Raw genomic sequence first — 13,178 nt, forward strand, 5'->3', positions numbered from 1 at the left:
TCCACCACCACCCCAAGATCTCTCTCCTGATCTGTCACAGACAGCTCAGAACCCATCAGCCTATATCTAAAGTTTTGATTTTTTGCCCTTAATTGTCAACTTAAGTTGACAATTGACAGTTTCTACTTGTCCAAGATAATGTAGAGGGATGGTTGAGGAGGAAGGCTACTGGGAGTGGCCTACAGATATGGATGGCTGAAAAAGCAACAATGAAAGCTAGGATGCCATGTAAGGAAACTGAGAAAGCTGTAAGCAGCAGCTCTGTAGAAGATGTCACACATGTGGTGCCTGACTACGCTAAAGGGAGCTTGTGGGAAGGTTGACCACATTATTTCAAAAATTTGCCCATGTAAATTAGGTTCTGGTATAACTTGAACAAGCATATTATTTCAAAAACATGTAAATCAAACCCAAGTATGACAAGAGGTGTCTCTATATGTAACTGTAATTGAAATGATTAAAAGCAAACTTTGATAGTTCTGCTTTGTCTGTGGTTCTTATTCAATCCTCCTTCTCCTGGTTCATCTTCATTGGACTTTCTGACCCAGGCTGAATTTTCAAAACCTGAAGTCTGACCTCAGATCTGCTATGGAAGACCCTCTTCAGCCGCCGCCTGAGAACTTGGAATTTGATATGCATGCTGAAAGCAGAGCAGTCCAGCTGTTATTCGACAGGTATTATGTGCAACATTACTGCTGTATCTGTTCTAAAAATGCCTGGAGAATTCTTCAGAAATTATTCTCCCTAGAAACAAATATGATTATGTGTAGGAACTTGTTCATTCAATGGGGATTGGTAATAAAGGTTTTCTTTTTGAAGCTAGCATTCAGTACATATTGAAGGCTTAGTAGCTGTTAACTGCAGGTGGCTGCAGATTTGTCCAGATCTGACAAGAGGCAGATTATCTACTTTTTTCCTTCTTGAAAGTAAACTTGCAACATGACCCTATCCTTGTGTAAATCTTATGTTCAATGAATCTAATTTATTATGGAGGAAAAGACTATTGCAGGATACGTCATGATGACTATATACAATCTCTGGGTTTTAGAGGTAGCCCATCTCAGAATGCTAGGTTCAAGGGAGTGGAAACAGGATACAAGTATCTGGTGTGCTCCCTGAGGAATCTGGTCGGCCACTGTGAGATGCAGGAAGCTGGACTAGATGGAGCCTTGGCCTGATCCAGCAGGGCTCCTATGTTTTTATTTCTACATATACAGGTTGAGTCAACTTACCCATGGATTTTATATCTGCAGATCTGGCCCAACACGGGTTCCTGGACCTGTGTTTGAGCCAAGTCTGGCCCAACCTGGAGCCTCTGGAAGCTCTTCTGAGGCCTGTGGAGGCCACACGTGGCCTCCACGGGCCTCAAAGTAGCCTCTGGAGGGCATAGAAGGGCACTTCCGATTCTTGACTGAAAACCAGAAGTGCCCTTCTAGGACCTCTGGAGGCCATTCTGAGGCCCGTAAAGGCCCTGCGCTGCCTCGGTGGGCCTCAGAACAGTTCCAGGTGCTACCAGAGCAAGTCTCCAACTTTGTTCGGAGCTCAGATGAGCTCTGAAAACTGCAGATTTTGTTATCTGCGGGAACCCCCACAGTTCAACAGGTTCCACCTGTATGCCATTTTTTCAACTACACAGTTCCCGGAAAAAGAGAATTCCGAGTCTATAATGATCGTGAATTCTTTCAGAGCTTAAGGTAAACAGTTTTAGAAGGGAAAGTTCATGGTTTATCATATGTACAATTAAAGCCTAGTTCACGCATGCAACAAACAAGGCACCAAATCTGCTTTTAGGCTGTAACCCTGGTACAAGTTAAGTGTTCTTAGGATCACAAGCATAATTTGAGACTAGCCTTTGCTCTTGTTGAAATACTTGCATTGCTGTCAGTCTTCCCTCATGCTTATGCTCACCACCCATTGTCAGTCCCTGACTTCTCCCCACAGCTCTGATTTCATCAAGTGTATTTTGTAGCTCTTTGAGCAGGGAGTCAGTCTCTTTTATGGTGTGTTCAGCACCCAACCAATTGGTGCTGGATAAAAATCAAATAGCTGGGGCAATACTGATTTGTCTTTTCCTCTTCTCCCGCCTCCCCATCCACAGCACTGATTTGTCCCCTGCACATCTTTTGAGTGGTGCCGGCTCCCCTCCAGAATCTGTCTCTCTTGGAAGTGATGTGTATGACAGTGAGCTGAATGACCCCCACTATGACCAGAGTTTGCTAGAGAACTTGTTCTACACAACTCCAGTAAGTGCCAGGCGGTGTTGAGGACACTTTGTTATGATAAAACTTTCAGTGAGTCAGACCTGTGTTACTACAGTTCAGCTCACAGGTTAAATAGCTACAAGTTTATGCAGTTGCTTACCCTGGGTGTAGAGAGAGGCCATAGTTGAGTGGTAGAGAAAACACTTTTATAAGGCTCCATTCAGTCTCCATCCCTGACACCTCCAGTTAAAACAGGCTCAAGATAAGGCTGGGAAAGACCCCAGACTGAGACCCTGGGGCTCCGCTGCCAGTGACCTAGCATTGCAAATAAGTTCTAGAAACATATAGTTCATAATATTTTTTACTAGCCATGGTGAAAATCTCTGGTTTTCCACTGTGTTTTACACCCAGTTTGACCTGCATCCTATCCTTCTTCCTGCTCTTTCACGCTCCTTGATCCTGCACCAACAAAACTGTTGGCACAGAAGCAAGGAGACCTACAGGAAAAGTGGGGGCTTTCCCGTGAGCAAGAGAACAAAAGTTCCTTTACCTCCAGAGGTCTCCCCCCCCCCACGATAGGATACAGTACTCTTCTCCTTGGCACGCGTGCATCCAGAAGGGTGGGATTTGGGTAGGACTGGGCTGAAAGACTGACGGTGTGTAGAAAAAGTAACAGTGTTACATTTTGCACTTTGACTCCCTCTGTCTCAGTTTCAGTGGAACCACACAAGCGTCATGGTGACTTAATTCTCTATTCCTGACTGTTCTCCAAATATCAAGGAACTTTTATTCTTCTCAAACTCTTCTTTTAGAAGTTTGATAGCAGCCTCAGTGACTTTCTCAGTGAGGAGGAAGATGCTATTTTTTCTGGAAAAGTGAACAAATCTCATGGCAGCAAACGATGGAGATCAGAAAAGCCTTTGGAGTCCAGTCCTTTATGCCAGAAAGGAAAAGATCTAAAGACAAAAGATGGGTAAATGTTTTTGCTAAGCCCTCAGTTATACTACCTATCCTGGCTCTCTGTTTCCATTAGGATTCTGTTCTAGGGTCCTTTTATTCATGCAGAATGTATGTGTTTTTTAAAAGCATTTTTTCCCCAGTCAGTTAAAGAAGTGAGATGGCTCCGACATCATGACAAACTGTGGCTTTTCATTATATCAGAGCCACTATTATCTAACAGTGATTTGTGAGTGCCAACCAGGAGCTGAAGCCATAGTTTGAAACTAGTTTGCAACCACACTGGGCAAACTGTGGTTTGTGTTGCATATGTACTGAGCAACCATGTTTTGGGATGTAGCTTCACCCTCAGAGGCTGCTGTTTGAGATGGCATCTGAACATTCCCAGAGAAGGGGTGGAAGAGGGAATTCACACACATTGTGATTTGCTAGTATGTCTGGGACAAAAATAATGGTTCAGAGTCTAAGCCAGCCATTTTGGCTGCTGCAGAAGAATGTATGCTTTACTTTACTGCTGCTGAAATAAGCAATTCTCTCTGGAGAGCTGAGTTGGGTAGAGGATTGTGATATGTGTGTAACAAAGTTTTCCAGATCACCCAGTCAGGGTACATTTCTGTGGTTGAGGAGCTGACTTTCTAGAACATATTTCTCACTTCACTGTTTGTGTTCCTCTTCCCAGTAATAGTCCAACAAGGCCCTTACCTGATCTTGAGACTTCCATGGAGCCTGCTGAGGAAACACAAGTTGTCAACTTGAGTCTCAACAGGCTGACAGTGCTGGGCCGGATTCATTTAGCTAGAGTGGTAATTGAGAGTATAAAGATTCTTCCTGAAGACAATGCACAGAGCACCCCAGGCAAAAAAAGTGCCACAGGAAAACCACCTAGACCAACATTGGCTAAGAAAAGGTAAGAATTCTTACTGTATCTTAGTTGTGTGACCCCTCAGACTGGTTAACCCTTCACTTGTTCTGATCTTGGCAGGAGTTAGTGCCGTTACTTTTTTTCTTCACAAAGCTTCAGACTGTCACAAGTAATGATTTGGGGGGTAGTTAAAAATACCTCTTTGTAAACTGCTCCAGTTACCAGAGTTTAGATTCTGGCACTTGCAAATCCTAAGAAATATGTTGTGAACTTTTGATAATAATTGCAAAGCACTAGACTGGAAGGTGTGGTGCTGCTGGTTGCCTGTTTAATATGTGCACGTGACTTGACCTTGGGTCTGGATCTCAAGAGCAGACACACAGAGAGTTCCTGTATGTTACATGCACGTAGAACCATTTGGTTATGCATATTTTTTTCTCTAAAAGCAATAAATCCTGTGGTACCTTAAAGACTAGTTTGTTTACTGTGGTGTATACTGTTTCCATTCTCATTAAAGTCAGTGGCACATCTCTACTATTTGATGGAATTGGACTACACACCATCAATGACATATATGCATTAAATACCTTGTAATGATCAAAGGCTAAAGTCAACTAAACAGTCTCATTTTTGTAACTGGTTCTTGCAAAGATATGTGGGAATAATGAACAATCCCTGGTTGAAGTCAGAATTGATCTAAGTGTCTCTGAAACCACTTCAGCACCTGCTTTCGTTTCCACAATCTTATTCATTTCAGTAGGTCAAGTCAGAAAAAAAAGTAGTATAGGACCAGACTATTTATAAACGGATTTTTTATACACGGATTTAACTCAACATGAATGGTCCTTGCAAATGAGAAGGAATGTGCTGATCCCTGGAGAAGGGGAAAAATGCATCCCTTTAAAATGAGTTTAAAAAACTGAACAGTCCTTTAACAATAGCCTCCTTAATGAGAGAGAGAGAAGGCACCTGGCTATCAATCCTTCTCTCTCCAGGCGACTCCTCCCTTCCCCCTGAGCAAGTGAAAGAAAGGTGATCACTTTGCAATGGTGAAGGGAAGGGCTGAGTGTAAGCTCTCAGCTCTTTGTAAGCTCTTGGAGGAGGACTGATTGATGGATTGTCTTCTTAATGACTCTTATCTTACATCACAAAGGTCAGCAAGGCTGTTTTTTAAATCACTGGAGCAAAGAAACTTTGTTTTTTAAATGGATTTGCTGTATTTCGTTTTTTGCCATCCACGTGAGAACAGAACCCATGCGAATAATGAGGCTCAACCTGTAGTTGAATTTTTTCCCTCAAAAGCATAATCCTATAATAGTGAAGGCTGATAAGATCTTGGTTTGTGGTGATTCTCTGATTCTTAATATAAATGGTCATAGGAAGAATTATGTTTGGTCACTCAACCATCTAGTACCTGGCCTATTTTTTTTGTTCATAGGACATTCTTTGTTGAGTATCACTTTCCCGTGGGAGCTTCAAAGAATGGAGTTGGGCAGGTTGCCATAACAACTGAAATAGTTCGAATAGCTTCGAGTAAAATCATAGGTGAAGGTAAGACAGGGAGCTGGGGGGGATTCTTTCTGAACCTTTTTTCCATAAGATTTTGTAAAGGCGAGTCCTTTTTCTTTCCCAATGTATGGTGTATGGTTTTATTGAGAATGGGAATTAGGGCCAGTGGGAGGGGAGGGAGGCTTCTGATTGGGGTCCTTCCAAATTCTATCCCAACCATCCAAGAATGATCTGGTACAGTATGGAAGTTGCTTGCAAGGGTCAACTCCTTACAAGTTAAGGAAACTCGTTATAAAGATTACCTCTTGAAAAGTGGTTGTCCATCCTGAATTTATAATTCAGACGCAAACTGTCTTACATGTGCACTGAAACGGTATCAGCACCAGGTTCTGGGGGTCCTCAGGGAAACCCCTGCACTAGGCCTTCCATGGCACTGATGTGTGCACTCTTCCACACAGTGCTTTTTTTGTAAAAAAAAAAAAAAAAAAAAAAAAGGTGCAGGAACTAACAACTTGTTAATCTTTTATTTATTTATTTATTTTTAAATTTATATATATATATATAAAATATTTTTTATTTAAAATAAAATAAATCTTTTATTTATTTATTTAATTATTCATCTCATTTCTCTCTCTTTAAATCCCCATTCCCCAACTACTTAAGAACTAGAAAATGAGGGGAGATCTTCAAGAGAGAAGAACAAAAAGAGACGGACCACCTCTGCAGCACACACCAAGGATTATATCACGGCTTGTTGCATGTATTTGCAAATATGTAACAACCAAAAAAATTAATTAAAACTTTTAAAACATTTAATAAATATTGGTTAAAACAATTGATGAAGGCAAAATATAAAAAATGATTACATTACATCACTCTACAGATTTGTTTGAACCCAAATCAATTGGCACACAGGGGAGAGGGGGCACAAAAGATGGGTTAATTAATTGATTAATAAACAAGTTATGGATCAAAAATCATGTGGTCACATACCCTCTATTGGCTCAAGACATTGAAACATGATTGGTGCAAAAAAAAGAGAAATATGTGATCAGATAACAATGAATGCGCAATATAAGCACACAAGGGGGGAGCAGAAGAATAAACACAAAAGATGAATTGTAAAATAGATAAATTATATAATACAGGAATATAATCTATTTTACAACTCATCTTGAACCAACAGAGGGTGTGTGACCACATGATTTTTGATTCATAACTTCATAACTTAATCAATTCATTAACCCATCTTTTGTGGTTCCCCCCTTTCCCCTGTGTACTATGTCCCCATTCCCCATTATAATAATAGTGATTATTAAATATAGTCTAAAAAAACCAAAAATTAATAGACAACAATGATCTGACCTACTGCACAGAGGAATACATATTTCCTAAGTGTTGTTATAATGCAGCCAGGACACTTAAGCTTCCCCATTTATAGTTAAAAACCTAAATCTCCTGTTGATGACATTACAAAGCTACTAAATTATTAGTAATAATTTTTGCTTAATTAATTTAGATCAGCCAAGCCTTATATTAATAACTATAAAAATGAATGAATTACTTGCTTCTGAGTAGACCTGCATAGGCTTGGACTGCAATCCCATCCACATTTTCCTGGGAGTAAGCCTCACTGAACACACGGGGACTTACTTCTCAGTACACCTGCATAGGCTTGGGCTGCAATCCCATCCACATTTTCCTGGGAGTAAGCCCCACTGAACACAAGGGGACTTACTTCTCAGTACACCTGCATAGGCTTGGGCTGCAATCCCATCCACATTTTCCTGGGAGTAAGCCCCACTGAACACAAGGGGACTTACTTCTCAGTAGACATGCCTAGGCTGTCTCAGGTGCAGGGGCTGCACCAGCCAGCTTCCTTCCCCCCTCCTCTTGCCAAGCCAGTACCTGGGTGCTGCAACCCGTCTCCCTGGCTTGCTGTCCCTCGTCGTCGTCCTCCTCCTCAGCACATGTCCCCACGCCCTCACTGGCTTGGTAGCTGAGCGTGGGGAAGCAGAGCGCGGGGAGAGGAAAGGTGGGCTGGGCTCAGGCAAGAGCTGAGTGTGGTGAGGCAGGGGCAGTGCTTTTTTTGTAAAAAAAAATAAAGTTGCAGGAACCCACTTACAAGAACAAGTTTAAGATTAACAAGTGTAATCTTTTATTTATTTACCTCCCCACCTAAAAAAAATTATTCCTTACGGGGATTTGAACCCCCAACCTCTGGCTCCACAGACCAGCACTTTAGTAAGTGAACCATTGGAAGTCTTAGGCTCAAAGTGTTTGGAACTAATACTTGAGGCGATGATGGCCACCAGCTGGGCTCAGGACCTTATATATTAGTTCTGAACACTGTAACTCTAGGCTTTCCTATAGCCCAGTGGAGAGAGTGCTGGGCTGTGGAGCACAAGGATGGAGGTTCGAATTCCTCCTTAGCCAGCAGTGCTGGGTGGCGCAGGGAGGGGAAAAAAGGTGGGGGCCAGGAGGAGGGGGGAAAAAAGGTGCCGGAACACCGTTCCGGTGCGTTCCATTACAAAAAAAGCCCTGCTTCCACATATGTGTGTACCCTCTCTCTCTCTCTCTCTCTCTCTCTCTCTTGCTGTTCCCTGCCTCTAGGGTGCTGCAAGGTCTCTGGCTGCAGCTGTCTCAGTGTCCCAATAGTACTGAGAGAGGAGCAGCCAAACCACCCTCTTTTAACCTTCCTGGTCTGGAATCATGAAAACAGTGTAGTTTGGTCTCTTCTCTCTCTTTGCAACTGAGCCATTGAGACAAGTGCAGCTAGTGACTGTTGCCCTTAGCTGCTGGATGAACAGAAAGAGAAGGGCAGTGGTTTCTGTGTAGGCTTCTGTTTCGGTACCCTAGTAGTGCAAAGAGAGGAGCAGGCAATTGCAGAGGTGGTCAGAGAATGAATTACTCTGTTGTCCCCTGTCCCCCATGAATGGACTTCCTCAGAGGCTCCTGCATCATCACAGGGGCCTCTGAGGAAGCAATTGTGGAGGGGAAGTGCAGAAGGAAGTAGTGATATCACTTGAGTGATTTGTGCTGCCACCATTACTGTTTGCCAGCTCCCAGAGCCAGGGATACCTGTGGGTCCAACCTGACTGATCCCTGGCACTGGCTGTGTTCTGAGCATTTAAAATTGGGTATTATTTTATGACATAGGAAGGGATGTATCAGTCAATCAATGTAATTTTTCCATAGCTATCATGCTTTGCCTATGTTTGCATATGTTTATGCAACCTGGAGTATTTCTGTGTTAAAGTGAGGCGTCATATTGTTATGTTATACCTGAAAAATAAAATAGCATTGTTTTATAAGAGTTTTAATACCTTGGAAAAATGTCTACCTTTCAGTTATGGGACCTTAAGTAGCTTGCATACTGGCAGGAGCACTTAGTGATTAACCAATTGGTTGATGTTCATCACTACAAAATCTCCCACCCACCCCCAGTTGTCTCATTGAAATCCTGGTTTGAATTCATCAAAGGAGTTGGGCAATGCCAGATCCAGTTTTCAAAACTCCACAAAAAGAGAGGTGAAAGAAAAGATCTAGTGCCAGCCGATTGTGAAATTACGCATATGAGATGTTTTTACAACCCACGTTGGTGGAATGTCGGGTGATGTGACCTTTGTCTAGATCAGTTTCTGTTGTGCTCACCAGAACACATTGCTCAGCAGGGCCAACATCATGCCATCTTGAAAGTATCTTTAGACTGATTTCCTAATGTGATACATCTCCCCTCCCATTTTATTCTGAGTACTTCTTCTGTGTAATTCTTTTTTGTTGTATTACTTGGGGGCAACAAAATTTACACAAAAAAAGCAGTCACTTAAAAAGACTTACCTGCCTACTCCCTTGGCAAATTAAGAGCAGCAAACTTTGAAATTTGGAATTTAATTGAACATTGACCTGAAAGCCATCATTCTCCTGATCTGGGCTATCCCTGTATCATTTTCTTCACTCACCTCTGGAAACCACATGCTCTTCCTCCTGTCGGAGCCTTGCAATTTTAACCAAAAATTTTTTTTCTGTTCTGACATTCTATTTCTGACAAATTGTATTTACAGCAGTGAAATTCCAACAGCGATATGTATTCCCTGTTCACTTCAGTGGAACAATGATAACGCATTGGTGGAACTCAGACCTTGTATTTAATATCTACTCGAAAAAAGGCACACAAAGAAAGGTACTTACGTATGTATTTGAGCCATTTAGTTATTTGATTTTTCTCTGCAAACTGCTTTGTGAACTTTTTGTTGAAAAGCGGTATATAAATACTGTTAATAATAATTAATAATAATAATGTATTTCTGTTTCATTTTTAGGCTGTTTTCCACCTGTAAGAGCCTTTCAATTACAGTGCAGTTTACAGTTAAAAATTATATACAGTCACTAACATGAAACCCAGCAGCAGAGCAGCCTCATTGTCTCTGTGCCCTGCTGTTTATGTGCCCTCAATGACGAGCCTTCTACTCCACAACTTTCTGACTCCTAGCTCACAGTCCTGGACCCTTCAAAACTCTGGCCACTTCATGCACATTAGCTCCTCCTTTCCTCTGTTCTGAGTCTCCTTTTCCTCAAACCTCCTTTCTGTCTACTTAGTTTTCTGATAGGGTCATCTTTTTCCAGTCCATTGTGTACTCTGAATCATTCCTTCAACCTCCTTTCCTTTGGGCTCTCTGCCCCTTACCTTTTCTTTCAGTTGGGACCTCCTCCCACACCTTGACTTGCTCCACAAAGCTGTGGTGTCTCCGGGGCCTGTGTGAGGTTTGAATCCCAGCCCAGCTGACAGCTTTTCTTTCCCTCACTTAATCTGGGCTGCAGACACCCTGACAGCTTTGTTTCCTGAATAGTTGGCATTTTGTAAACTTTTCATCCTACTCTATCCAATCTGTGTTGGAAACTTCGTCACTATGAGTACCACACAACATAAATTTTGCAAAAATAAATGCACAGTTTTTTCCTTTTGTTCTCATCTTTAGCCACTGTTGATTGGCTCAGCAGCTTTTCAACTGCGGGATGTACTTCTGTCTAAGCAACTAACAGTCAGCTGTGACTTACCTGTAAAAGAGGAAGGTTGTCCAGCTCAGTTGGGTCCATTAAAGGTAAATAACTTGTTTTTATATTGTTCTAAATTGAGTTGCTCCTTTTGGTGAAAAGTTTGGGCATTGTGTACTTTTGCTTCTAAAAAACATATACTCCTGCTGCCGCCCACCGTCATCTAACCCTTCAACAGTGATCAGAAAGACTCACAGCCCTGTGGACTGCAATCACGTGGAGCAGTGTTTTTCCTCTGTCCTGCCATGGGGATGCTTTAAATCGATATTCTGTGCAACATAATGACCAGACATGCTGGACCTCACCTGCACACACCACAGTCTCCTGACACGGTAGAAGACAAGACCAGTAGAAATGGTTCAGGTGTTTTTAGAAAGCCCTCTCCACATTACTGACCTTATAATTGAAGAACACTTGCAAAGGCTCCAAGGAACACAGTTTGAAAACCATAATGATAGAAGCATGTAATTCATAGAGGACAGGTAGCCTGATATTTCCGACTTTATTTCACAGGTATCATTGGAGCTTGCCGCTGACAACAAAGACTTCTCCAGTGCAGCTGCTAATGCCAGGACTGTGAATGTGGCATCACAAGCTTCCATTTACTCCATTAGAAGCCCTGGTGAAAAGTTGCACAACACTGATGGGAGCACCGCATCTGTCAAAAACCCTCAGTTATTAAAGCAAAGTAATTGCCAATTCCCAAAGAGTACTCAAGAGCCTTTGTCCACAGATTTAGAAAAGTCTTGTGCAGATGTCAGTCAGCAGTTGGGACCAACATTGTCGGTGTCCCATAACCTGTTGGCCCAGATAACTTCAGAAGAGGATGGCTTGCTGTTACATGTCCTCTTGATGATCCCAGAAGGGAAGGACTTCATTTCCAGAGATACTGGAATGCACAGACCTTTTAATGTGTATTTGAACTGCAAACTCTTTAGCACAGAAGAAACGACAAGATCAGCGGTCATATGGGGCACTGCACAACCCACCTTCCATTTTTCACAGGCAAGACATGGCTCACCTTTCTGTTGTGTCAGAATCCATAATAAAACACAGTCCGAAAGTTCCTTATGTTAAGGATCTTTTGCTGATCCATTTCTAATGTGAAGAAGTTGGTCCTTTGAAGTTTTAAAACTGTGCTGAGAAGTTTGGAATTTCCTTTGACGGTCCTTGGCACGAACCAGGCAGCAATGAAAGGCCATAAGCGTACCATAAGACCAGGGGTGCCCAAACCCCGGCCCTGGGGCCACTTGCGGCCCTCAAGGCCTCTCAGGGAGCCCCCAGTCTCCAATGAGCCTCTGGCCCTCTGGAGATTTGTTGGAGCCCACACTGGCCCGACACATCTGCTCTCAGTGCGAGGGCAACTGTTTGATGTCTCACGTGAGCTGTGGATGAGGGTTCCCTCCACTGCTTGTTGTTTCACGTCTCTGATGCAGCAGCAAAGGAGCCTTGCTTTGTGCAAGGCCTTTTATAGGCCTTGAGCTACTGCAGGACCTTCATTCATTCATATAAGTTCCATCTTTAATATATTCATTTATGTAAACTTATGTAAATTTATTCTAATTTTAAATGTAAATTAGTTTTTTTTTCCCCTGCCCCTGACACAGTGTCAGAGAGACTCTGTGGCCCTCCTGCCAAAAACTTTGGACACCCCTGCATAAGACCATGGCTAATTGGCATCTAATTTACTCAGTTTGCATTTTGATAAGTTTATTCACAAAGTCTTGATGTGGTTGAGGAGGTACTGGTAAAACTAGTCCACAGTGTTTAGAAGCAGCCCTTTAAAATCATAAGGGTGGCTGTAACACACATAAGATCATAGAACAAAATACAGACCAGACATCTACTGTTTGCCTTTTGCTTCAACATGGCTGATTCAGACAGTGGTCTGGGAGTTAGGGTGTTTTTAGCTGCCCATACCAATCCTTTCATGTTTGGCAGGTCTCCCTATTAAGGTTGCTATCACCTACTAGCAAGGGCATCTCAGTTGTGGAGTGCATGCCCTCTGGCATACCTAGGTCATTTCATACAAAGCCTAACAAGACACTTAATGTAAAATGTATCACTTGCATTTCCTTGCAAATCAACATTTGAAAGGCTGATTTGAAACCAATGGTCTCTTCCTTAAGAATGACACTGTTGGCATACTTTTTACCATACCTTGATTAAAATTTGGTAAACTTGCTTGGGAGTAAGTAAAATGGTTTTTGGGTGCTGTATCTAACCCAAGGGCAACCTGTTTGCCCCAAGTTAAAACTTGCTGTAATTTTTATTTCTGTATCTGAAAAGTTAAAACAAAGCACTTTCCAGGATACACAAGTTGCTTCCTTTGTTAACTGTTTGCTTGAATCTCTAGGTAACTCCTATTTCCCTAACTCCAAAACTTCTGGAGAGGCTGAAAAACAATGTCATGGTTATAGAGGCCTGGAATAAGGTTCATAGTCCTGGAAAAGACAGGCTGCTAGGACTGGTGAAACTCCCACTACATCAGTTCTACGTTTCATTCAGGTAAAATGTCTTTATTTGTTCTAGTACTTTCTGATTAGTTTATGGTGTGTTCTGTTGATCTGTCAGTACTCAAGATGCATGGATTA

General features: G+C 42.2%; 1 protein-coding gene across 1 annotated transcript in view; it reads left to right on the forward strand.

The window, feature by feature from the left end:
• C2CD3 (C2 domain containing 3 centriole elongation regulator) overlaps nt 1-13,178 on the forward strand; it is a 69,919-nt gene that overhangs the window by 7,408 nt on the left and 49,333 nt on the right. Inside the window, exons 7-15 of the mRNA XM_066621885.1 lie at nt 549-674; nt 2,099-2,243; nt 3,014-3,174; nt 3,838-4,065; nt 5,459-5,571; nt 9,594-9,712; nt 10,509-10,631; nt 11,098-11,589; nt 12,941-13,092. Coding sequence (XP_066477982.1) covers nt 549-674; nt 2,099-2,243; nt 3,014-3,174; nt 3,838-4,065; nt 5,459-5,571; nt 9,594-9,712; nt 10,509-10,631; nt 11,098-11,589; nt 12,941-13,092 — 1,659 coding nt within the window. The remainder of the gene's footprint in view (nt 1-548; nt 675-2,098; nt 2,244-3,013; nt 3,175-3,837; nt 4,066-5,458; nt 5,572-9,593; nt 9,713-10,508; nt 10,632-11,097; nt 11,590-12,940; nt 13,093-13,178) is intronic.

Source organism: Tiliqua scincoides, chromosome 3, assembly GCF_035046505.1.
Source record: "Tiliqua scincoides isolate rTilSci1 chromosome 3, rTilSci1.hap2, whole genome shotgun sequence".
NCBI classification, from domain to species: Eukaryota; Metazoa; Chordata; class Lepidosauria; order Squamata; family Scincidae; genus Tiliqua; species Tiliqua scincoides.